We start from the raw sequence: 27,590 nt of genomic DNA on the forward strand, positions 1-27,590 counted from the left end.
GTAGTGGAGGGGCGCTTAGGCGTAGACTACGGGACGCCCTTGGGCGTGAGCAGCAAGGAGCCACAAAAGATTTATAAAAGTTACGTGGACGTCGGGTTTTGGGATCAAGCCCAGAACAACCTGTCCGATGCAACCATCCCTTGCACGAGACACACTGAACAGAGTATGACCGTCCTAAAAAGATTCTTTTCTGGCAAATGCAGCAAAACCATTTCTCAGCACCGGGGTCAGGAGACGGACCCGGATTGGGTTCGATACCTTCCCGGAGTAAGAGAATATGTAGCAGTCCTGCTGCAAGGAGCTGCTGGGAGGATGACAATTTGTGGGAGGGACGAAACAAATTAAATGGGGTCACACTGAAATGACAGTCCTTGGTCGGGAAAAATCCCGAGTCGCTCCGGTACATAGAACCGACTGCCTTGGGAAGCGCCTCTTGCGCTTCGAGTTGTACTGTTATGCGTGTCTCTTGTTCTTTCAGTTGTGTCTCCATCTTTTATGTAATCTGTGTCGACATTTCTGCCATACGCGTTTCTTGTGCTTCAAACTTCGATGTAATCTGTGTCGACATTTCTGACATACGCGTTTCTTGTGCTTCAATCTTCGATGTAATCTCTGACGACATTTCTTTTACTGTCGATGTTTGTGCAAGCCAAAATCATGCTCAAGTCTGTGCTCGTAACTGACTGCGATGTTTCGTTTTTCTCTTCAATATTTGTTGTTGTCTCGTCCCCATCAGGATAAAAGACATACTCATCCACATCAATTCCTTCTGCTTCCATTGCTTCTCGTAGCCGTGCCTGAAGTTCGAGTTTAACGCCGCTTGTATTCAATCCACGGTTCTCCAACTCCTTCTTCAGTTGCTGGATCTTCAATTCACTGAACTTCGCCATATCCTTGTTGTCCTCTGGAATTTATTCAACAATTCCTCTTCTGACACCAATTGTAACGAATTTGCTGCAAATCCTCTTATTTGCCCTTTTGCTAGGTTCGTATCGCTAAACTGTTGAATAAATAACTCCAATATTGAATAATGGAAAAATGGCCTTTATTAAAATACTTCACAATAACACTCAAACTGTGCAACGAATAGCTTAATAACCAAACTGATAGCTCAAATGAAACTCCACTATTTAAAATATAACTGCTATTTCTCGCTAGATATCGTCTTAATCGAAACTCAAATCAAACTGAACTACTTTTTACTCGCTTGTGCGGCTTTTATAGTTTACGCTGCATACATCTACGCTCTTCTATTTCCAGAACTTACCAACTATTTCGAGTGTTTATAGTTCTCATATAGTTTCTACTTGTTCCGTGACAATATTTTCTATCCAACTTCAACTATAAGCCTACTTCGAGTTTGCAACTCGGCTACAAAATATCTTAACTCCTGTCTGAAAATATGAATAATGAAATTAAACGCCGAAATTATTCTTGAAAGCATTTGAACCCTTTACCGTCTTTGTAATTCTTTCTTATTACCCGTATCTACAGTGGTTTTAGGTCCACTTATACCATTTTCACACAGAAAATTAATCGAGTCACAATTTTATTTAATGAAATAATTAAGTTTCCCTTTTCATGCAGAGCCTTTTGCTTCATTAAGCAAACATCTGTCAGCAGCCTCAAAAAATATTCCGTGTTTACAAAAAATAGTTAAATCAGCCGCTTCCTTCTTAACAATAAATACAATGAAAATAAAATGCATGCGCAACTACCCATAGATGTTGCACCTAACGAAATATGTGCCTATTTTCAAAAAAGTCATATTATCTTTTGCAGCAAATGCAGCGAAAATTAAATTTAGAGTTTTTTTGTGTTTTTTCTATTTTTCGTAAATTATTAAAAATAATTTATTTTTGATTGTCATTTATTGCATTGACAATAAAAATAGAAGCACCAAGCAGAGCCGACTAGATTTTTTACTCGATAAAGCAATAATGACATAATTAAGAATTTGTATTTTGTATGGAATATGGAGTTCAATTAGGGCTTTAATGTAGCAAACTTGACTAACTGTTTCATTAAGCCTCTGGGTGAAATTGACATTCCAGAACGGCACGTTATCTTTTTAACTCAGAGCTAACTTCACATGAGGGATTAAACCAATACATTTTAGACACATTTTTTTTATTAACTCTGAGCTTAAACAAATAACCTGCCGTTCTGCAAGTGGGCATTAGTGGGTAGAACTTGAATGGCTGAGTTTAAAAAATCTGCATTCCAGATATTATTGCACTGTGTTGCGTAGCCATTCCTCAATATTTACGCGCGAACTACAATATAAAGATTAAAATGTATTTTTGTTTACATATTATACAAATATTTGTGTATATACAGTACAACAACGACTCATTACAACCAAGCAAAAAATAGTCGCATAACGCTTGGATGCACTAAGATTAAACTTTTTAATTATGCAGTTTGCTGGGTCTTGGATAAATTCCCTTTTCTTTTTAAAGAGATTGATCCACAAGCAAGAAAGTAATTTCTCCATTTTTCGAAGTTAACCTCAAAACATAGGTAACAAGTATCAAAGTTCGAAATTGAAGACTTTGTAATATATATATATTTTTTTGATTGTACGTAAAACCAAAAAAAGGGTGCTCTGACCTTTTTAATTTGAATGTTTATATAACAGATAAAAACACATTTAGAAATACATATATTTTAATATTTTCGAAGATCTGATATTTAACATTATTATTATTAATAGGTCTGGAAGCACTGCGATCTTTGTGCAGATCTATTTTCAAGACCTTTCAGCCTAATTTTGTATCTGGAGGCTCTTGATGTATCTAAGTACCTCTTCAGGCATACCATCTATGCCCAATACGTAAGCTTGTAGTAAAATTTGATGTTGCTAGCTGTTAAAATGAGGCAGAAATGGGGCAGAAATGGCGAAAACCCTCTTATTGAACAATCGATTGTATGGGAGGTTTATACTATAGTGGTCCGATCCGGTCGATTCCGACAAATGTCAAATCCCCATCAAAATATGCCAAATTTCATCAAGATATCTCAAAAATTGAGGGACTAGTTTGCGTTCAAACAAACGGACAGACGGACGGACGGACAGACGGACATGGCTAAATCCACTTAGCTCGTCTCGTGATCATTTTGGTATACTTATTGGTGGGTCTAACGGAAACATATACATAAAAATGATTTGAAGCCATGAAAATGAAAAAAATCAGTTTCGACCAAAATCAGTCCCAAAAACCAAAAAAAAAATTTTTTAAAAAACTGTCAATGCCAACTTTTTATCGCATAATTTTAAGTGGGATAGGAACTATGAGACAAATTCGTTTTCATCGGCAACACTTTTGCACGTTTCTGAAGAAACCCTTAAAAAAATGGCGAAAAAATAAATTTTTTCACCAAAACACTCCTCAAAACCCAAAAAATATATTTTTTTTTTTCAAAAAACTGTTACCGCCAAAGTTTTTAGCGGACAATTTTGAGTCGGTCAGGGTATACATGAAAATTTTAAAATCAAATGAAAATTTTTTAAGTATGTCATGAAAAAAACCTTAAAAATCAAAGAAAAAAAGTCAAAAAACTCAAATTTTGCAGGGCGAAAATTATTTTTTTGGGTATGTTTAGTGGAACTTTCTTTTCCTGAGCCCAAAACCTATCGAAAAATCGATGGCGCGATATAAGTTAATAAATCGACCCAGCTTAATAACCAGAGAGAATAATATAATAAGAGGCGTCAGTTCGTACTTTTTGCGTTATTTATTCCCAATGTACCAACTTGGCGGATATTGGAAAATTGCCTGCAACACATTTTTAAGACATTTATATTAATATAAGTATATTGTGATTGTAGGAAAGAGGATAAATTGTTTTCTTAATACAAACAAAAATACCTCATGAAAATGTGTAGCAGCAATCAAAACGGCGGCCACCGTGGTGTGATGGTAGCGTGCTCCGCCTACCACACCGTATGCCCTGGGTTCGCACCCCGGGCAAAGCAACATCAAAATTTTAGAAATAAGGTTTTTAAATTAGAAGAAAATTTTTCTAAGCGGGGTCGCCCCTCGGCAGTGTTTGGCAAGCGCTCCGGGTGTATTTCTGCCATGAAAAGCTCTCAGTGAAAACACATCTGCCTTGCAGATGCCGTTCGGAGTCGGCTTAAAACATGTAGGTCCCGTCCGGCCAATTTGTAGGGAAAATCAAGAGGAGCACGACGCAAATTGGAAGAGAAGCTCGGCCTTAGATCTCTTCGGAGGTTATCGCGCCTTACATTTATTTTTTTTATTTTAATCTTAAATTACCCCGCAAGTGGTACATTACAAATGAATTTGGCAGAGAGTACAAACTTATGATTTCTATCCTCTTTGGTATAACTCCTGTTATGTAAAAATAGTAATCAAATAAAAAAATATGCAATTACGCTCATTTTCTTTTCTTTTTGTTCTTGCAAAACGTTAAAAAAACTGCGATAAAAAACTTTTTTCCAATTCGAAAAAAAAACACATTTTTTTGTAACTTTGAAAGCCTTTACTATGTTTTTGAAGCTATTTTTTTTGTTCTTGTAAAACTTAAAAAAAAAAAGATTTTTTAATACTATACTATGTTTTTGAAGCTGACTTCGAAAAACATTTTAAAAAATGATTTCATCTAAAACCCAAAAAAGTATCGATGGATTGATGTTACAAATATGTGTCATATTGCGCAAATCTCAAAAACTCTTCCAAACATTCTTTATATGGAAAACATAACGCAGGTTCTGTTGTTAAAAATGAACAAAGTTGCGTAAACACTGAAGATTTGCACGTTATCACACGAAAATTTAATCAGCTGCACAGCAAATTTTCAAATTATAAGGCTTCTATTGCATTTGATATACATTTCCATACAAAAAAATATAATTTAATAAACAAAACTCAATGTGACTGTTTTTGCTTGTTTCCAATAAGCCGGCGGGTGCTGTATTTTTGTAGAGGTTTACTTGTTGTTATTCTATACTGTTATTTTTACACGCTCCCACATGGCTTAACGTTCTCTGGCGTCTTCTTAAATGTTTAGTTATTGATTTGGCTATGGCATCAACCACTCATGGTATTCCCCAACAACACCGTCGCATTGTGGGACATTTGGTATAAATTTGTCTTAGAATCAAATACCTCAGCAATGAATGAATTTTTTGCAATAAGTCAAAAGCCGTTTTGGAGTACGAACATTTGCACATATAGTAGAAAAAGGCAATAGCAACAACACTCACAAAAAGTTATATTGGAAATCTTTGCGGCAATTTGCAATTTTTCATTTTTTGATTGCTGGAACTGTTTTAAATAAAAATTTCAAATTAATAAAAAAATATTCAGCAAACCTAGCAAAAATTCCAAAAAAAAAAAAAAACTAAGAAAAACTCAAATTTTTTTTAGAATTTGGACATATTTTTTTTAAGTTTTTTTTTTTTTAACTTAAAAAGGAGCGAAAATCGTCAAAATGAAACAATTAAGAAAAAAGTGAATATTCTTCCGAAATTTGGTTTTCTTTTCAGCAACGATTCTGCTACGTGAAAATTTAGGTGAAAATTGCGAACATTCGAAGAATTTTCAAAAATTATTGACAAGTTCAAAAAAAAAACACATAAGTAAAATTAAATTTTTTGTTGGGTTTTTTAAGAACTGAAAAATTAATAGAAATTGAAAAAAAAATTGTTTAATTTTGTTTGGAGTTTTAAAAACGGTATATGGTACTTAAAAATTGTTTTCCCAAAAATAAATAGAAATTTCGAAAACAGCAAAGAATTTATAAAAATTGTAGAAATATATAGATAGTTGTAATTTTGTCGGGCTGTTAGTTACCAAAATTTTGTTATGCTAAATATTTTCACAATTGAAACATTGAAACATGCTCCAAAAGTGTATGATTCAAAATAGGAAACTGTATCGCAGAATAAATAAATACCCAAATTTTTCAAAAAAAAAAAAAAAAACTCCATAATAAATTTTTTTTTAACTTAAAATCAGTTTAGCCAGCCAACGTTTCCGAACTCTTAAAATTCGGTCTTACACGAAAACGTTAACATTTGATTACTTTCATGTATGCAACAATGCGTAACCGTTTGATCTATTGCAAACTCTATTCCTTGCTCAGATACATGATTATAAAAGCGGATTTACATAAAGCTAATGTCGCTTAAAAGTACAGAATAACGCGACCAAAACGTTTATGTAAATCCGCTTTAAACAAAAGTTGCGTATACATTTTCTCCTATGCGTCACTAGACCACCCCACCTCTTCACTCTTATCACCATCATATGTTGTTTGGCAGCAGTAATGCTTGCGCGTCCTCGCACTTTTATTGATAATACTGCATGTTTTTATTTGTTTATACTTACAAAAAATTTTGTGGACGCATTTTGGATATGCTCTTAGCCGGCAAAGACATCTCACAACATATCTTTTTTTGATATTCATCCATGCACAATGTTTTCCTTTTCGTTTCCTTTTCGATCTGTGTTTTCTTCCTAGTTTTTATTATTTTTCAATGCCATGGCATGCCTTTTGTGTATTTTCAAATTTTATTACATTTCCATTTGTTTGTTGCTTTAGCTACATGTATGTACATATGTGTGTAACAAAGTTGCCCACCGTCTAATTTGTCTAATTTTATTTTTAGCTCCAATTCATTTCATTGATTTGTTGTTGTTGTGTATTTTTGTTTTCCTATTAACTTTTGTTTTGGTTGGCTGATTTACAGTGATGGCATTATTTAAAGCTTATACGTCATTTATACAAATATCAGAATGTATTGTCATCTATTTGCATTTCCAATTCAATATCCGATAAATTAACTTCACGCATTGAATTTATGAACATATAACGCGAGAAGTAGATATACAACCAGCGGAACCATTTCATTTGTGATTTATGTTCGCGCATAGCGCGTCGAATTTGCGCAGCCTCATCCCAGCCTAATATGCACCTGAAAATGAGAAGGAAATGGGTTTCTTTAATATATCTGCTAAGTTTATTTAATATAACCCCATAAGGAATCAATAGTCGGATTTTTGTAAAAATTATAATATTTCGCGAATCGTAAATTCTAGGTATGATACTGTCACGGATATTACCATCACTAAGTTATCCCATCGCTAAGGCGATGCTGAAGGCTCCATTACTGATACTTAGCATAGACTTGACTTGACTTGGTGTAAACTTGGCAACTTAGACACGATTATACTCCACTTGGCGCATAAAATCTGGCATCATAATCAGCGTTGAAATTTATTTTTAAATAAATGTCAATTTGTATGACAAAATGTCAAAATGAAATGGAAACAAACAAATGGCATCTCAAAATGTAAACGTCACTTAGAACTTACATAGAAAATCAAAATTCAACAGACTTCAAAGTCAAGTAAAGTCTTGAGTAATCAGAAACATGCAATGTTAATTTAACAGAACTGTAAGTGACAGTTCGCAAGCCAAGTCAAGTCTGTGCTAAGTATCAGTAATGGAGCCTTAAGGCCATGCCAAGCAGTAGTTACGTTAATAATCAAATCAAGTATACACATATATAAGGCAGCCCAGAGAGATGTCACACACAGATGCATTTACTTATACGCCTATGTGCGCGCGAGAGACTGTAAACTACAAACATTCACATCAATAATTCAATCTTTATGTATCTACATAAACGAATAAATAATTGCGTCTACACATATGTACGTATACGAGCAGCGGAGCGGCAATGCACAAACACATGCATATATCTTATCTCAGTGGTCACAAGAGAGGGCAATAATTTGTGCACGTAGTTGCGGCTGGCGATTTTGTAGCCGAAACAACTAGTAAGTTCTGGAAATCGAAGAGCCTAGAAGTATGCAGCGTAAACTATAAAAGCGGGGCAAGCGAGTAAGAAGTAATTCAGTTTGAGTTGAGCTATCAATCAGTTTGCTTAAGCACGCGATCTGGCGGCCAATAGTAGAGTTTCATTTGAGTTAATAATCAGTTTGGTTATTAAGCCAGCGAGTAGCAAAGTATAAGTGTTATTGTGAAGTACTTTAATAAAGGCCATTTTTCTATCATTCAATATTGGAGTTATTTATTCAACAGTTTAGTGATTCGAACTTAGCAGAGGATTGCAAATAAGAGGATTTGCAGCAAATTCGTTACAATTGGTGTCAGAAGAGGAATTGTTGAATAAATTCCAGAAGACAACAAGGATATGGCAAAGTTCAGTGAATTAAAGATCCAGCAACTGAAGAAGGAGTTGGAGAGCCGTGGATTGAATACAAGCGGCGTTAAACTCGAACTTCAGGCACGGCTACGAGAGGCAATGGAAGTAGAAGGAATTGATGTGGAAGAGTATGTCTTTCACCTTGATGGCGAGGAGACAACAAAAATTGAAGAGAAAAACGAAACATCGCAGACGGTTACCAGCACAGACTTGAACATGATTTTGGCTGCAATATCTGCTCAAACATCGACATGGCTTCTCAACTGGAATCGCAAAAGACAGATATAACATCTCAACTGGCATCTCAACTAGAAGAACAGAAAACGTATATGTCATCACAGATGGAATCCCAAGAGACACGAATAACATCGAAGATTGAAGCACAAGAAACACGTATTTCAGAAATGTCGACACAAATTTCTTCACAACTGGAATCGCAGGAAACCCGTATAACATTAAAGATGGAAGAACAAGAGGAGCGCTTATCATTGCAGGTGGCACAAATGTCTTCACAGTTAGAAGCACAGGAAGCAAGGGTAACATCAAAGCTGGAAGCGCAGGATGCAAAAATCGCTCAATTTCAGGCAGAAGTCGATGATTTGAAGGGTCGTATGGAGCAGTTACAATTAAATCGTCCAGCAGTTTCAGCGAGTAATCCAAAGGTAAAAACACCATCCTTTGACGGTTCTGTTCCTTTCCAGGTCTTTAAGCTACAGTTTGAGAAGACCGCAGCAGTGAACAACTGGAATGCGGAAGATAAAGTTGCTGCACTGTTCGTGGCATTGAAAGGGCCTGCAGCGGAAATCTTACAGACGATTCCAGAGTACGAACGGAACAGTTATGAAACATTGATGGCTGCTGTAGAACGACGTTATGGAAGCGAGCATAGGAAACAGATATTCCAAATTGAGTTGCAAAACCGCTACCAAAAAGCAAATGAGACATTGCAGGAGTTTGCTTCAGATATTGAAAGATTGGCTCATCTTGCAAATGCGGACGCACCCGTGGAATACACTGAAAGGGTAAAAATCCAGAGCTACATAAATGGCATACGAGATGTGGAAACGAAGCGGGCTACATATGCGAATGCAAAACTAACGTTTGCTGAAACGGTATCCCATGCATTGACCCAGGAAACGGCGTCATTATTGAGTAAACCAGCATACAAAGCTCATCGTGTGGAAGTAGAAAGGCCGGAGTGGGTAGATACAATTTTGGAAGCTCTGAAGGGATCACAACAGAAAAATCCCGGAGTTATGAAATGTTTCAAGTGCGGTAACCCAGGTCACATTGCACGTCATTGCAGTAGCAATTCCAATAGTTCCAACAATGTGGGTGGCCGTAAACGCAGAGCTGAAGGAGACGAGCAAATCTCCAAATCCACTCAATCGTTAAACTAAAGCGAGTCAGCCGCAAGGGGCGACAGCTGGCTCCCTCAATTGAATGCCCCATAATCTCTATCTCGCAAATTGGAAGAAGGTCAAGCAATCTTACTGTTGGAGGACATGTGGACGGAAAGGAACGGTTACTGACTGTAGATACGGGTGCATCTCATTCCATCATTCGAGCGGATTTAGTCAACAAGAAGATAAGACCATTGCTTGGAGCAAGATTACGTACAGCCACGGGAGAGGACACCCAGGTAATTGGAGAAGTAGAATGTGAAGTAGCAATTGGGAACGTCACGGTACTTCACAATTTTATAGTGGCAGGTATTGTTGATGAAATCATAATTGGAGTGGACTTCTTAATCAACCAAGGCATCAAGATCGATATGCAAAGCAAGACGATGCGATATAAGAACATGGATGTGCCACTTAATTTCGGCTACGAGAGAGGCTACAGCAGTAAACGAGTGCTGGTGGAAGAGAGTCAGCAAATACCACCAAAATCAGAAGCAGTCATCTGGGCAAAGGTAGATGGAGATTGTGGGACAAACAAATTGTGGGTTGTCGAAGCAGCAAATAAAACAGCACTGAACATACTTGTAGGAAAAACCCTGGCTATGACAAAACAAGATGGACGTATTCCGGTAAGAGTACTCAATGAGTTCAAGTCACCATTCAATTTGACCAAAGGAGCTATTTTGGGAAGATGCCAAGAGGCCGAAGTAGTTATTAACTGTGAACAGCTCCAGGAATACGTTTCATCTAGTAATACTGATCTTTCAAATGATATCACGGCATGGACGCATGGGCTAGAGGACCCCTATCAGAGTAAGGCAAAACAACTGCTCCTAAGGTACGCGAACATATTTGACCAGGATGATTCTAAACCAGGCCGCACCAACGTTGTGAAACACCAAATTGACACTGGAGATGCGAGGCCGATCCGTCAAGCTCCACGTAGTGTTCCACTGGCGAAGCGGGAAGTTGTGAGTCAAATCATTCAAGAAATGAGCGACAGCGGCGTCATCGAACCATCAGCTAGTCCATGGAGCTCACCGGTAGTACTTGTAAAAAAGAAGGATGGAAAAATGAGGTATTGCGTGGACTATCGGAAGTTGAATAACGTAACGAAAAAGGATAGCTACCCATTGCCAAGAATTGACGACACTCTGGACTCGCTATCTGGTACGAAATGGTTTTCCACGCTGGACTTGAAAAGCGGCTACTGGCAAGTGGAGGTGAAGGAGGAAGATAAAGAGAAAACAGCCTTTAGTGTCGGTGATGGTCTTTGGCAATTTACAGTGATGCCTTTTGGACTTTGTAATGCACCAGCTACTTTTGAGAGACTCATGGACCAGGTACTGAAAGGACTACATTGGAAAACATGCTTGATGTACCTGGACGACATCATCGTATTGGGCAAGAACTTTGATGAACATCTTAAGAACTTGGAGGAAGTTTTCCAGAGAATAGCTGGCGCTGGTCTGAAGTTAAGTCCCAAAAAGTGTGCGCTGTTTAAAAAGGAAGTCAATTATTTGGGTTACAAGGTAACGACAGAGGGCATCTGCACTGCGAACGAAAAAATATAGGCTGTAAAGGATTGGCCAAGACCACAGAACCTACATGAATTGAGAAGTTTTCTTGGGCTGTGCACATATTACCGCCGATTTGTACCAAATTTTTCCAGCGTAGCCCATAGCCTCCATGAGCTTACAAGAAAAAACAAAGCTTTTGAATGGAAGAAGGAGCAAGAAGTGGCTTTCCAAACATTGAAGGAGCGTTTGTGCACTGCCCCAATGTTAGCATATCCGATTCCAGGAGCAACATTTATTCTGGATACAGATGCGAGTGGATAGGCTATAGGAGGCGTTTTATCACAACTGGTCGATGGACAGGAGAAGGTAGTTGCATATTACAGCCGTTCGATTGGAAAACCAGAGAGGGACTACTGTGTTACGCGGAGAGAGCTGTTGGCATTGGTAGACTGCATTAAACATTTTCACAAATACCTCTACGGCCAGCGATTCCGTGTCAGGACAGATCACGCAGCGTTGAAATGGCTTCTGCAGTTCCGTAATCCGGAAGGACAATTGGCACGGTCGATCGAGTGACTACAAAGCTACGACTTTTCCATTGAGCATCGAAAAGGTAGTACCCATGGAAATGCTGATGCAATGTCACGAAGACCATGTAGTTTGGAATGCAAGCACTGTTCAAAAGCCGAGGCTAAAGAAGACATTATAGATGTCCGGCTAATGAATATAACATGTACAGATGAATGGGACAAGGAACAGCTAAGAAAGTGCCAGCTAGAAGATGCAGATCTGTCACGTGTTATGCAAGGGCTCGAACGAAATGAAAGACCAAACAGAGAAGAGATGTCAGCAGAGAGTCCCATTGCGAAGTCATATTGGGCACAGTGGAACAGTTTAGAATTGATATCCGGTTGCCTTCATCGACTATGGGAGAGTGAGGATGGTAAATACAAGAATAAACTGATAGTTGTTCCCAGAAAGAGGATTCCTGACGTGCTCAGCGAGCTGCATAATGGTCCAAGCGGAGGTCATCTTGGAATCACGAAGACGCTCGAGAAGATTAAGCAGAGATTCTATTGGGTTGGTTGCCGTCAGTCGGTCACTGAGTGGATTGCGAACTGCGAGGTTTGCAGCAGAGCGAAAGGGCCCAGAACACGAAGTCATGGCCAGATGAAGCAATATAACTCAGGTGCGCCATTTGAAAGGATCGCCATGGATGTCGCAGGTCCATTTCCTACTAGTAACCGCGGAAACAAATACGCACTGGTGGTTATGGATTATTTCAGTAAATAGCCAGAGGTATACCCAATCCCAAACCAAGAAGCAGAAACAGTAGCAGAAGTGGTTAAAAACGAATGGGTTGCAAGGTATGGTGTACCAATGGAGTTACATTCTGACCAAGGCAGGAATTTCGAATCAGCTGTGTTCCAGGAAATGTGTAAGTCATTGGGCATTCGAAAAACACGGACAACTGCATTGCATCCTCAATCCGATGGTATGGTAGAACGATTCAATCGAACATTGGAGGAGCACTTAAGGAAAGTAGTAGACAAGTACCATAAAGAATGGGATACCCGCATCCCATTATTCTTGATGGCTTACCGATCAGCAGTGCATGAGACAACGGGCCAAACCCCTGCAAAAGTAATTTTCGGCAATGACCTTAGACTGCCAGCTGATTTGAAGTTTGGGATAGATGCCAATGCGGAGAGAAATGTCAGGAAATCCACTAGTGATTTGGAAGAAGAGCTAAGAGAAATACATGATCTGATAAGGCAAAGAACAAAGATTATGAGTGACAAGATGAAAGCCAGATACGACAAAGCAATTAATTCAGAAGGTTTTCAGGAAGGAGATTTGGTGCTGTTATACAACCCACAACGTAAAAAAGGTTTGTCCCCGAAATTGCAGTGTAATTGGGAAGGCCCATACAAAGTTGTAAAACGGATCAACGATGTAGTGTACCGCATACAAACCATCGGTAAACCACGAACCAAAATGAAAGTGGTCCATTTGGAAAGGCTGGCAACGTTTAGATCGAGAGATTTGTCTGATCGGGACGATCAGACTTAGGTAGAGGGCAGTGTCACGGATATTACCATCACTAAGTTATCCCATCGCTAAGGCGATGCTAAGGCCATGCCAAGCAGTAGTTACGTTAATAATCAAATCAAGTATACACATATATAAGGCAGCCCAGAGAGATGTCACACACAGATGCATTTACTTATACGCCTATGTGCGCGCGAGAGACTGTAAACTACAAACATTCACATCAATAATTCAATCTTTATGTATCTACATAAACGAATAAATAATTGCGTCTACACATATGTACGTATACGAGCAGCGGAGCGGCAATGCACAAACACATGCATATATCTTATCTCAGTGGTCACAAGAGAGGGCAATAATTTGTGCACGTAGTTGCGGCTGGCGATTTTGTAGCCGAAACAACTAGTAAGTTCTGGAAATCGAAGAGCCTAGAAGTATGCAGCGTAAACTATAAAAGCGGGGCAAGCGAGTAAGAAGTAATTCAGTTTGAGTTGAGCTATCAATCAGTTTGCTTAAGCACGCGATCTGGCGGCCAATAGTAGAGTTTCATTTGAGTTATTAATCAGTTTGGTTATTAAGCCAGCGAGTAGCAAAGTATAAGTGTTATTGTGAAGTACTTTAATAAAGGCCATTTTTCTATCATTCAATATTGGAGTTATTTATTCAACAGTTTAGTGATTCGAACTTAGCAGAGGATTGCAAATAAGAGGATTTGCAGCAAATTCGTTACAATACGATAGCTCGGTCTTCCCCACAAAGTTGAAAATTTCCCTGGCTTTAAAAGGGTACCAGCCCCACAGTTTCCAACTTTAAGTAAATACAAGATTGAGCAAAGAGTATATGGGGACCTTGTTTATGACGATAGAATGTGGATGCTTTGTTGTTGTTGTTATTGTAGCGATAAGGACACACCCCGAAGGCCTTGGGGAGTGTTATCGATGGCCATGTTCCTTTGCCGGATGCATATCCGGTACGTTCCGGTAACAAGCACCAATTTAAAACTTGGTTGTGTCCACCCAAATGAGCAGTATGAATTACTTAATTGGCGCTTAACCGTCTAAACGGTTATGGCCGTCCAACAAGGCACACCAGTCGCTCCTTCGGTCCGCCAACCGGCGCCAATTGGTCACACCAAGGGAGTTTAAATCGTTTTCCACCTGGTCCTTCCAACGGAGTGGGGGCCGCCCTCTACCTCTGCTTCCATAGGCAGGTTCCGATGGAAACACTTTCTTGGCAGGAACATCATCTTTCATTCGCATAACATGGCCTAGCCAGCGCAGCCGCTGCGTTTTAATTCGCTGCGTATAGCTCGTACAGCTCATCATTAAATCTTCTTCGGTACTCGCCATCGCCAACGCGTAGAGGTCCATAAATCTTTCGAAGAACTTTTCTCTCGAACACTCCCAAAGCCGCTTCATCTGCTGTTGTCATGGTCCATGCTTCTGCCCCATATAGCAGGACGGGTACGATAAGTGACTTGTAGAGTATTAGAGTTGGGTCGTTTCGTTCTGAACTTGTTCAATTGACCGGGTCTCTCAACTGAACAAGTGAACTAGATCTTCGATTTCGGTTCTTTTTGTTCTTTTAGTTCATTTGTTCTTTTAGTTCGTTTTATCTAATGTTATTCTTTCTCTCTTCTCGTTCGCGAACATTGTAAATTCACACATACATACGCAGAAATTCTGAGCACGAATGTCGATGATGCCACTTACACTAAAGATATGTGTGGTCATCTTTGTGTGTGGCACTGCTACAACAATATACATATTATGCATGGACTATTTATGAAAAACATCCTATGTAAAACTAATTATTACATTTATTAAACATATTTACAATTTGTGTCTGTACTCTTTCAATTTCCTGGATCTTCCGAAATTTGTAACATTTTTTGAAGTTAATTATACATATATATTAACTTATTTATTCATTACTCATTTAAATATACCTACACAAAGCATTGCTGCATACACACCCCCATCTATACTTGTTGGCTTTTTTCGCGGGTGCGAGCAGCAGTGATCAAATTTGCTTGAAAAAAAAGAACAGATGAACAAAAAGAACAATTTGTTCGTTCATCAGAAAAAGAACTAAAGATTCGAATCTCTGAAATGAACGAAAAAGCACTACTCTATAGAGTATGATTTTCGTTCGCCGAGAGAGGACTTTACTTTTCAATTGCCTACCTAGTCCAAAGTAGCATTTATTGGCAAGATTGATTCTTCGCTGTATTTCAGTGCTGATGTTGTTGTTGTGTTGATGCTGGTTCCCAAATAAACGAAGTCTTTTACTATTTCGAAATTATGGCTCCCAACAGTATCGTGGTTGCCAAGGCGCGTATGCGCTGACTCTTTGCTGAATGACAACAGGTACTTCGTTTTGTCCTCATTCCCCATCAAACCATCTTTACCGCTTCTTTTTCCAGTTTGGAGTAAGCAGAACTAACAGCGTGGGTGTTTTGGCCGATGATATGCGTAGTTCAAGCCATGAACAAAGGCAAGAAATGAGATAAGAATTTGCGGCGAAGCAGCAGCTAAAAGTAATGCTTCGCAGTTATTTTTAACAAGCAGGGAGAAAGTACATTGTCTAGTATGCGATTTTGAAGTTACTAGTACTACGTATATTTAACGTGATCGGCTTTGGTTGCAGATCGGGTAGAGTAATTCCAAATTCAGGCATACACAATTCAAGATGTATCCTGCTAAAGACGAGGTGAACCATCATTTTTGTTAAGAGATAAACATTTTGTAGACAAATTTGTTTACAATTGCTGCACTTCTTCTTTGTTCAAGAATTTCTTCACACAATAGTATATACGTATTTATAACAATATTGTGTTATCTTGAAGTATATAAATTTTACTATTCCGTACAGACTTGTAAATTCATATGTGTGCATGTATATGTTTTAGACAATTTATCTAACACTGTTTGCCCTTGTAGCATCAAAGAGGCAGCAATTCACGCATATGTACATACATATATAGATTCAAATTAATTTTTCAAGATATTGAAGTGTGCTTCAAGCACTCGATTATTGCATAAAACGAATATGATATGGCTGAAAGGCGCTACTAAATTACAACATTTACGATAGCCTTCAATAAATAAACAACTAAATTTACTTCTCAGCATAAATAGATAAATGGGAAACTATTGCTACGCCATTTCATTCGCAACTTTTACTTCGTTTGTCAGCTAAGTAAATGAAATATGAATATGAATGATAAAACTTTATAACGCCTGAATATATTCGTTTCAACACTTACCAATAAGTTGATATGCAGCAAGTGCAAAGTAAATCAAATATTGAAATATATTTTCTTAAAATATTTATGGAGTCCAGCGTATAAAATTTACAATCTGCAAAGGCAACAAATAAATTATATTACCTAATCATCAAAAGCTTTAAATAAAATGAAATATTCATGACACGTTTACATATATATAGCGCCACATGTCCAATTACATAATTCATTTAAACCTTGGCAGTGCTCAAGCCGAACTGAAGTGTTGAATGACAAGTACAGCAAGCGTACACCTCATTCATCAATACCACTTCTCCGTCGCACCGCTCACAAGAAAGCGATTTTTAATATGTAAACTTACCTTTTGGTAATAAATTGGTTAAGCACAATGATGCTGCTGCAAAATATACAGCACTATGATTCGGATGTTGACTCACACCGTCACGATCGAATGTACAAATTGCTTGAATATCAAGACTTTCCACTGTGTGTAATATAAGGTTTGCAACCACTGGCGCCTTCCACTCCACGTTTGGATCATCGGGCAAATTCGTTGCGTTCACCATAATAATATTAGCTGCTGGAACGCCAAGCATTTCACACGAACGCCATAGTTCTTCACGTCTTAATTCTGCTTGCTTTTCGAAATTACCTAAAAGTATTTCAATTGTTTAATTGAATGTACGTATGTAGAACGACTATTCCAAACATAAATTTATTTCGGGTAAGACTGAAATATATGCGAAAAAATGCAATACCCAAAAATATTTGGAAATATCACCTGCGCCTAAAAGCATGCAATATTTACGCCGGTATCATATTTACTCATTTTATCTATTTAGCATATTGTAATGAATTTACGGAAATTCCTCTTATTTGCAACCTTCTACTAATGTTCGAATCACTAAACCGTTGAATAAATAACTCCAATATTGAATAATGCAAAAATGGTCTTTATTAGACTACTTGGAAATAACACTTATTTTTCGCAACTAATATCTTGCTTAAATCAAACTGATTGTCGTGACTCTACTGTTGCTGCCTTTTATACTGTCTGGTTTCCTCGTTGCATATTTCTAGGCTTTTCTATTCTAGAATTTACTAGTTAGTTATCAGCTATAACTACGTTTATAGCTTCTCATATGCGCGTGTATATGTGACTGATACTTGCACAAATTATTGCCTTCTTTTGTGAGCGTCCCAGATAAGATATATGCATGTGTTTGTGCGTCTCTTCTCCGCTGTTCGCATGAACATATGGGTAGACATAATTATTGATTTAATGATGTGCATACAAGTCACTGCTTAGCATCGGCTTAGAGATGATAGTATCCCTTAGTGTTGCTAATATTCGTCACACTGCCCTCCACCTAAGTCTGATCGTCCCGATCAGACAAATCTCTCGATCTAAATGCTGCCAGTCTTTCCAAATGAACCACTTTCACTTTGGTTCGTGGTTTGCCAATGGTTTGTATGCGGTACCTACATCGTTGATCCGTTTTACAACTTTGTATGGGCCTTCCCAATTACATTGCAATTTCGGGGACAAACCTTTTTTCTTCGTTGTGGGTTGTATAACAGCACCAAATCTCCTTCCTGAAACCCTTCCGAATTAATTGTTTTATCGTATCTGGCTTTCATCTTGTCACTCATAATCTTTGCTCGTTGCCTTACCAGATCGTGTATCTCTCTCAGCTCTTCTTCCAAGACACCAGTGGATTTCTTGACATTTCTCTCCGCATCGGCATCTATCCCATACTTCAAATCAGCTGGCAGTCGAAGATCATTGCCAAAAATTACCTTTGCCGGAGTTTGGCCCGTTGTCTCATGTACTGCCGATCGGTAAGCCATCAAGAATAATGATATGTGTGTATCCCACTCCTTATGGTACTTGTTTACTAATTTCCTTAAATGCTCCTCCAATGTTCTATTGAAACGTTCCACCATACCATCGGACTGCGGATGCAATGCAGTTGTCCGTGTTTATGTATGTAAATGTAAATCTTAAAACTAAAGAAAAGTAATTAATAAATATTAAAAGACAGCAGTAGTGATGATAACCTTTGGCTGGTTATAGATTGAATAGTATTTAACAAATAAAGAAAGAAGACACAGAGAAAGGAAAAGGACTTAGAAATGAACATTTTAACAACACCAATTTGAGATCCAGTTTAAGAGTTGTTAAAAAATGATGTTAGCTCTTTTTTGAAGTGCAGAGCATTACTTAAGAGTCCAAGACTTGTAGGTTGGGAGTTCCAAAGACGTATTGCAGTAACAAAGAATTGGCGCTCAGAGGTTAGCGTGCGGTATCTAATGTGCTTAAGAAGAAGCACCGATCTTGATGATTAAGCTTACGATATAGATGGTCAGGTTCCTTCGTGTGTATCAATTTATGGAGGAAGGACAGTGTTTTGACTTTTAAAAGATTTTCGAAAGAAATGTTTAGCAACCTTTCAGCATGTTGTGATACGTGGTCAAGTCTTTTCAACCCATAAACATATCTAAAATATTGTTGTAAACAACATTTAGTTTGTTCTTGCACAGATAGTCACAGTTTGAGTAAATCACACAACCATGGAGTAGCGTAGGTATTAAGTACGCTTTAGCCAGAAGTAGTCTTATGTGCAAAGGCGTGAAATACTGTGTTAACCATAGTGTACGAAGCATTCCATACACATTTCCAACCGTTCTAAAAATATGGTCTTTCCATGTCAATGTTTTGTTAAAAAGTACACCTAAGTTTTTCGCCGTATCTACGTATTCTATAACGGAATTGTCGAACACTACATTCTGTTGTTGTTGTAGCGATAAGGTTGCTCCCCGAAGGCTTTGGGGAGTGTTATCGATGTGATGGTCCTTTGCCGGATACAAATCCGGTACGCTCCGGTACCATAGCACCATTAAGGTGCTAGCCCGACCATCTCGGGAACGATTTATGTGGCCACATTAAACCTTCAGGCCATTCTCTAAATCATTAGTGGGAAAAGACCTTCTATGAATAACAATACATTTTGACTTATTCGGGTTTATACATAAGCCATTCATATTAGCCCATTATATTTGATTCAAATCGTGGTTTAAGTTACTTATGCACAAGCTAGTTTGATCACGAGGACAACACGTAAACAATTGCGCATCATCAGCGTAGATATGAACATTACAATACTTAAGGACATCGGGTAAGTCATTGGTATACAGAACAAATAACAGAGGACCCAGGATAGAGCCTTGAGGGACGCCTCTTAAGACATGTAGGAAGTCAGACTTTTCACCATCTATACATACTGCTTGAATCCTATCGCCAAGATATGATCTTATAAGGGCAACTGCATGACCAGAGAAGTTAAATAAGTTTACCAGCTTCCTACAGAGCAGAGTGTGGTCTACAGAATCAAAAGCTTTAGAGTGGTCAAGAAGTGTTAAGAAGGCAATGTAACTTTCATCCACTCGCTCACGAATTTCTTCTGTCACAGATAATAGTGCCGTTGTACAGCTCCGCTTTGACCTGAAACCGGACTGACTGTCTGACAAGAGCTTGTATTCATGTACATATGATACGATTTGCCCATGTAGAATACGTTCAACGACCTTAGAGAGGAAAGAGAGTATGGCTATTGGTCGATACTCATTATTTTGTTTACGGATTGGAATAACTTTTGCAGCTTTCCAGTATATTGGGAAGACACCGGTCGTCAAAATTGAGTTGACCAAGTAAGTAATGTGGGGAAGGATTTTGGGAAGAATTACTTTTAAGAACTTTGAACATATACCATCAAGCCCCATTGCGTTAGACTTCGCAGAAAGTATGGCTTGGACAACATCACAATTATCGACACAAACAAACTCGAAAGGGCTAGTGTCAACATTAACACGCACGGAGTAGTTATCAATACACACATTGTCGGCTGAGTTTGGTACTCGTACAAAAGTATTATTTATTTCGTTGATGTCGACATCAGGGGGATGAGACAGGTCACTTTTGGGCTTACCAATTCCTATTTGTTTGATTTTGTTCCACTTTTCTTTTGTATTCAAAGCAGAACTAAACTTATACTTAAAATAATTTGCCTTGGCCAGCCATATGGCTTTGTTTGCAGTAAGCCGAGCTGTTATGCGCTTCGAGCAGCTATGCGCTTCGACTGTTTTGTACCTTTTCCACCGTGAGTAGGCTTGGTTGCGAAGGTGGATAAGGTGTTTTAATGTAGCATTGAACCAAGGGCTATTCTTGTATTTAGGTGTTTTTATTTTTAAGGGAACGTGATCATCGAATAACTTATTTATATTATCCTGCAGAAACTTTGTCTGGTCATCAACCGATGTTAACGTACGAATCAAGCTCCATTCAACCGACTCAACGGACTCAGCAAGAGAATAATAATCTATACTTCTGTAATCGCGATACGCGAACGAACTTGGCCTACATGATGTTTGGAAGTTGTAGTTTAGGAATTTGGAACTACTTCTGCTACTGTTTCCGCTTCTTGGTTTGGGATTGGGTATATCTCTGGCCATTTACTGAAATAACCCATAATCACCAGTACGTATTTGTTTCCGCGGTTGCTAGTAGGAAATGGACCTGCGACATCCATGGCGATCCTTTCAAATGATGCACCTGCAATATACTGCTTCATCTGGCCATGACTTCGTGTTTTGGGCCTTTTCGCTCTCTTGCAAACCTCGCAGTTGGCAATCCACTTGGTGACCGACTGACGGCAACCAACCCAATAGAATATCTGCTTAATTTTCTCGAGCGTCTTCGTGATTCCAAGATGACCTCCACTTGGACCATTATGAAGCTCGCTGAGCATGTCAGGAATCCTCTTTCTGGGAACAACTATCAGTTTCTTCTTGCATTGATCATCCTCACTCTCCCATACTCGATGAAGGCAACCGGATATCAATTCTAAACTGTTCCACTGTGCCCAATAAGACATCGCAATGGGACTCTCTGCTGACATCTCTCTGTTTGGTCTTTCGTTTCGTTCGAGCCCTTGCATAACATGTGACAGATCTGTATCTTCTAGCTGACACTTTCTTAGTTGTTCCTTGTCCCATTCATCCGTACACGTTATAGTCAGCCGGGCATTTATAATGTCTTCGCGACATTGCATCTGCATTTCCATGGGTACTACCTTTTCGATGCTCAATGGAAAAGTCTTAACTTTGTAGTCGCTCGATCCACCGTGCCAATTGTCCTTCCGGATTACGGAACTGCAGAAGCAATTTCAACGCTGCGTGATCTGTCCTGACGCGGAATCGCTGGCCGTAGACGTATTTGTGCAAATGTTTAATACACTCTACCAATGCCTACAGCTCTCTCCGTGTAACGCAATAGTTCCTCTCTGGTTTTCCAATCGAACGGCTGTAATATGCAACTACCTTCTCCTGTCCATCGACCAGTTGTGATAAAACGCCTCCTATAGCATATCAACTCGTATCTGTATCTAGAATAAATGTTGCTCCTGGAATCGGATATGCCAATATTGCGGCAGTGCGCAACGCTCCTTCAATGTTTGAAAAGCCACTTCTTGCTCCTTCTTCCATTCAAAAGCTTTATTTTTTCTTGTAAGCTCATAGAGGCTATGGGATACGCTGGAAAAGTTTGGTACAAATCGGCGGTAATATGTGCACAGCCCAAGGAAACTTCTTAATTCATGCAAGTTCTGTGGTCTTGGCCAATCCTTTAATGCCTCTATCTTTTCATTCGCTGTACAGATACCTTCTGTCGTTACCTTGTAACCCAAATAATTTACTTCCTTTTTAAACAGCGAACACTTTTTGAGACTTAACTTCAGTCCAGCTCCAGCTATTCTCTGGAAAACTTCCTCCAAATTCTTAAGATGTTCATCAAAGTTCTTGCCCATTACGATGATGGCGTCCAGGTACACCAAGCATGTTTTCCAATGTAGTCCTTTCAGTACCTGATCCAAGAGTCTCTCAAAAGTAGCTGGTGCATTACAAAGTACAAAAGGCAAAGACCATCACCGACACTGAAGGCTGTTTTCTCTTTATCTTCCTCCTTCAACTCAACTTGCCAGTAGCCGCTTTTCAAGTCCAGTGTGGAAAACCATTTCGTACCAGATAGCGAGTCCAGAGTATCGTCAATTCTTGGCAATGGGTAGCTATCCTTTTTCGTGACGTCGTTCAACTTGCGGTAGTGCACGCAAAACCTCATTTTCCCATCCTTCTTCTTCACAAGTACCACCGGTGAGCTCCATGGACTAGCTGATGGTTCGATGACGCCGCTGTCGCTCATTTCTTATACGATTTGACTCACATTCCCGCTTCGCCAGTGGAACACTACGAGGAGCTTGACGTATCGACCTCGCGTCTCCAGTGTCAATTTGATGATTCACAACATTGGTGCGGCCTGGTTTGGAAACATCCTGGTCAAAATTGTTTGCGTACTTTAGGAGCAGTTGCTTTGCCTTACTCTGATAATCTTGATCTAGCCCCTCCGTCCATGCCGTGATGTCATTTGAAAGATCAGTCTTGGTAGTTGAAACGTGTTCCTGGAGCTGTTCACAGTTAATAACTATTTCAGCCTCTTCGCATCTTCCCAATATAGCTCCTTTTGTCAGTTTGAGTGGTGACTTGAACTCATTGAGTACTCTTAAGGGAATACGTCCATCTTGTTTTGTCATAGCCAGGGTTTTTCCTCCCAAGTATGTTCGGTGTTGATTTGTTTGCTGCCTCGACAACCCAAAATTTGTTTGTCCTACAATCTCCATCTACCTTTGCCCAGATGACTGCTTCTGATTTTGGTGGTATTTGCTGACTCTCTTCCACCAGCACTCGTTTACTGCTGTAGCCTCGTTCGTAGCCGAAATTAAGTGGCACATCCATGTTCTTATATCTCATCATCTTGCTTTGCATATCGATCTTGATGCCTTGGTCGATTAAGAAGTCCACTTCAATTATGATTTCATCAACAATCTCTGCCACTATAAAATTGTGTAGTACCGTGGCGTTCCCTATTGCTACTTCACATGCTACTTCTCCAATTACCTGGGTGTCCTCTCCCGAGGCTGTACGTAATCTCGCTCCATGCAATGGTCTTATCTTCTTGTTGACTAAATCCGCTCGAATGATGGAATGAGATGCACCCGTATCTACAGTCAGTAAACGTTCCTTTCCATCCACATGTCCTCCGACAGTAAGATTGTTTGACCTTCTTCCAATTTGTGAGATAGAGATTATGGGGCATTCGATTACGGGAGCCAGCTGTTGCCCCTTTCGGCTGACTCTCTTTAGTTTAACGATTGAGTAGATTTGGAGATTTGCTCATCTCCTTCAGCTCTGCGTTTACGGCCACCCACATTGTTGGAACTATTAGAACCGGTGCTGCAATGACGTGCAATGTGACCTGGGTTGCCGCACTTGAAACATTTCATAACTCCAGAATTTTTCTGTTGTGACCCCTTCAGTGCTTCCAAAATTGTGTCTACCCAGTCTGGTCTTCCACCTTCCACGCGATGAGCTTTGTACGCTGGCTTACTCAAAAGTGAGGCTGTTTCCTGAGTCAGTGCATGCGATACCGTTTCAGCAAATGTTAGTTTTGGATTCGCATATGTAGCTCGTTTCGTTTCCACATCTCGTATGCGATTTATGAAGCTCTGGATTTTTACCCTCTCGGAGTATTCCACGGGTGCGTCCGCATTTGCTAGATGGGCCAGTTTTTCGACATCCGACGCAAACTCCTGCAAAGTTTCATTCGCTTTTTGGTAGCGATTTTGCAACTCAATTTGATATATCTGTTTCCTATGCTCGCTTCCGTAACGTCTCTCGACAGCGGCCGTCAATGCTTCATAACTGTTCCTTTCGTACTCTGGAATAGTCTGTAAGATTTCAGCTGCAGGCCCTTTCAATGCCACGAACAGTGCAGCAACTTTATATTCAGCATTCCAGTTGTTCACTGCTGATGTCTTCTCAAACTGAAGCTTAAAAACCTGGAAAGGAACAGATCCGTCAAAAGATGGAGTTTTTAAATTCGGATTGCTTGTTGAAACAGCTGGGCGATTTAGTTGCAACTCCTGTATACGACCTCTCAAAGCATCCACCTCAGCCTCAATTTTTTCCTCAAACTGCGTTATTTTCTCGTCCATACGCGCTTCGAGTTTTGATGATATACGTGACTCTTGCGCTTCGAGTTGTACTGTTATGCGTGTCTCTTGTTCTTTCAGATGTGCTTCCATCTTTGATGTAATCTGTGTCGACATTTCTGAAATACGCGTCTCTTGTGCTTCAATCTTCGATGTTATTTCTGACGACATTTCTTCAATACGTGTCTCCTGTGATTCCATCTTGGATGCCATATATGTCTTCTGTTCTTCCATCTTGGATGTTATACGGTTCTCCTGGGATTCTAGTTGAGATGACATTTGCGACGACATTGATGTTACTGTCGATGTTTGTGCAGATATTGCAGCCAATATAATGTTCAAGTCTGTGCTCGTAACTGTCTGCGATGTTTCATTTTTCTCTTCAATTTTTATTGTCTCCTCGCCCTCAAGAGGAAAGACATACTCTTCCACGTTAATTCCCTCTAATTCCATTACCTTTCGTAGTCGTGCCTGAAGTTCGAGTTATTGCGGTTGTATTCAATCCACGGCTCTCCAACTTCTTCTTCAGTTGCTGGATCTTCAATTCACTCCGCTTTGCTATGTCCAAGTTGTATTCGAAGTCTTCGGAATTTATTCAACAATTCCTCTTCTGACACCAATTGTAACGAATTTACGGAAATTCCTCTTATTTGCAACCTCCTACTAATGTTCGAATCACTAAACTGTTGAATAAATAACTCCAATATTGAATAATGCAAAAATGGTCTTTATTAGACTACTTGGAAATAACACTTATTTTTCGCAACTAATAGCTTGCTTAAATCAAACTGATTGTCGTGCCTCTACCATAGTGTACCTATACCAAGTGTGTTCACTAAGCGATAAACGTCAAAACTACAAACAGCCTCGCTCACCTGATGGAAATCTCAGGTCTAGAGTCGCATTTTTGGTCTCAACGACAACATTTTTGACTACCAATCGTATCGACTTTTTCAATTTTTCAATCATTCGGCGCACTCGGTAATGGTATCCATTTTGAATTCGCTGTCATTCCGAATCCAGCGAGTGCCTGTCAGAATGCTTGACAGATAAGTCAACACACTTGTACTTGTACACTATGCTCTACTGTTGCTGCCTTTTATACTGCCTGGTTTCCTCTTTGCATATTTCTAGGCTTTTCTATTCTAGAATTTACTAGTTAGTTATCAGCTATAAATTACCAGCTATAACTACGTTTATAGCTTCTCATATGCGCGTGTATATGTGACTGATACTTGCACAAATTATTGCCTTCTTTTGTGAGCATCTCAGATAAGATATATGCATGTATTTGTGCGTCTCTTCTCCGCTGCGTGTACGTACATATGTGTAGACATAATGATTGAATTAATGATTGTGCATACAAGTCACTGCTTAGCATCGGATTAGAGATGATAGTATCCCTTAGTGTTGCTAATATGCGTCACAATATTTTTGACCATCCTTAAAAAAAGTTTTAAATCCTTACCCGATACCAGAGATACCGAAAAGCAGGGGAGATGTGAATTACCTTCGATTGTCTCCTCTCTACTCTGACGGGGCGAAATGGCTTTAAAATTTCACCGTAGTTGTTGTTTTTGTTGCAGTGCTTCGCTGTGGTCATATCAAATCGCTTTAAAGCAGGTCGGGGAGTACCTTAAAGGTGCTTGTTACCGGAACGTACCGAATGTATATCCGGCAAAGGACCATCAACATCGATAACACTTCGCGAACCCTTCGGCGAGTGTCTTCACCGCAACAATAACTTCATAATTACATGCCAAACAAGTAGTGGCTGTTGTATTGTCATAGTAGCTGAAGCCCTATACCCACCTACCTCGAGCTATAACTTTTATTATCAGTTTAGGCTCACCGCGAATCCAACTCGTTTAACACTACTATCGCGTTTGTTACGTTCTGCTGAAAAGTAAGCTTAGCAGGACCTCGGTAACAATTAACCTACTTATCCACACTAAATACCTTCATGAGACAACCCTGAAAAAGAACTTGCTTCCTAAGTCGACCAATGCTACCTGCGGCATTTCAGTGCGCAATTGCGCTAACACTTATATCAATTTCGACTTTGAAAACCAATATAAATGAACGATATCAGTAATTATTGCACCTGCGTGCTGCATAGTTGAGTGTACAAATAAAGTAATATTATTAATACGTACCATTAGACAGACACAACACATACACCTGGCAGCTAGAGCGATGTGTCAATGTGTAGATTAAAGGTCCAAAGAACATACACTCATCGTCGGGATGTGATGTCACAAGTAGGATACGCTGCAATTTGTGCGCTATTGGAAAACGTACATTGCTGATCAATTTGCACCAACGCCACAAAGGACTTTTGCTGCGTGTTGTTAAGAAAATGCCCAGGCATACTAACAAGTACACCAGACACGCGTAAATGATATGCTCCAGGGCTTCGATTGCTGTCGAACTGAAGCGTCGATATGAGAGTGCCACCCAATGTAAGATGCTAGTACGCCAGGATTCTTGTAATACAAACAATGCTTGCGTTTGATTGCTAACCAAATGATGTAAAAAACGACCACTATCTTCGTATACTTGCAGTGTACTTGCACTAATCAATTCAAGTACTTGATTTAGCCAGGACAATTTCATTTCATTTCAAATGCAGCGCGCAATGCGTTTTACGGTAATTGTGGATGGATTTTCGTTTTCGGATCAGAGCCGCTGAGTCTATGGTGATTTCTCGTTGTTGCTAGTAACTGTAGATATTATGGCTATTTATAGTTTGATATTTCTCTTGCATTAATTGCTTCTTTGCACGATTTTTTTCTTTTCAGCAAGTGTTTGTTTTCACGGGGGTAGCCAACAATACAAATGTTTCCAATTATGGTATTCGACTTTTTTAATTTTTTTTCGTTGGCGTTCTAGTTTAGCTTACACTCTATTTTAGTAAAGCCATTCTCCATATACAAAAGAGTGGTTTAGAGCACGTTTAATATTTTAGCTACAAATTACAATATTTTAAAGTTTTATTTCCTTTAACCGCGTACCTGAGTTTCCACATTTGCTACCTGAGATTTTTTAGGTGGTCGATCGGAT

The 27,590-nt window shown here is 39.2% G+C and overlaps 1 protein-coding gene across 2 annotated transcripts; it reads right to left on the minus strand.

The window, feature by feature from the left end:
• Nucleotides 1-1,565: 1,565 nt before the first annotated feature.
• On the minus strand, nucleotides 1,566-27,590 carry PIG-L (phosphatidylinositol glycan anchor biosynthesis class L). 2 transcript variants are annotated; one of them, XR_010948446.1, is made up of 5 exons: nucleotides 26,684-27,581; nucleotides 16,787-17,077; nucleotides 16,447-16,540; nucleotides 6,357-6,943; nucleotides 1,566-2,276 (listed from the first exon to the last, which is right to left on the minus strand). XR_010948446.1 is itself a non-coding variant. In XM_067759132.1 (5 exons), the coding sequence occupies exons 2-5, from the start codon at nucleotides 27,141-27,143 to the stop codon at nucleotides 6,760-6,762; spliced, it is 1,029 nt and encodes a 342-aa protein (XP_067615233.1). In that variant the 5' UTR covers nucleotides 27,144-27,495; nucleotides 27,563-27,590; the 3' UTR covers nucleotides 1,566-6,759. The 2 variants fall into 2 exon arrangements, 1 of the variants encoding a protein (XP_067615233.1); XM_067759132.1 differs by having other exon boundaries at nucleotides 1,566-6,943; nucleotides 26,684-27,495; nucleotides 27,563-27,590.

This window comes from Eurosta solidaginis, chromosome 1, assembly GCF_040869045.1.
Source record: "Eurosta solidaginis isolate ZX-2024a chromosome 1, ASM4086904v1, whole genome shotgun sequence".
NCBI lineage: Eukaryota > Metazoa > Arthropoda > Insecta > Diptera > Tephritidae > Eurosta > Eurosta solidaginis.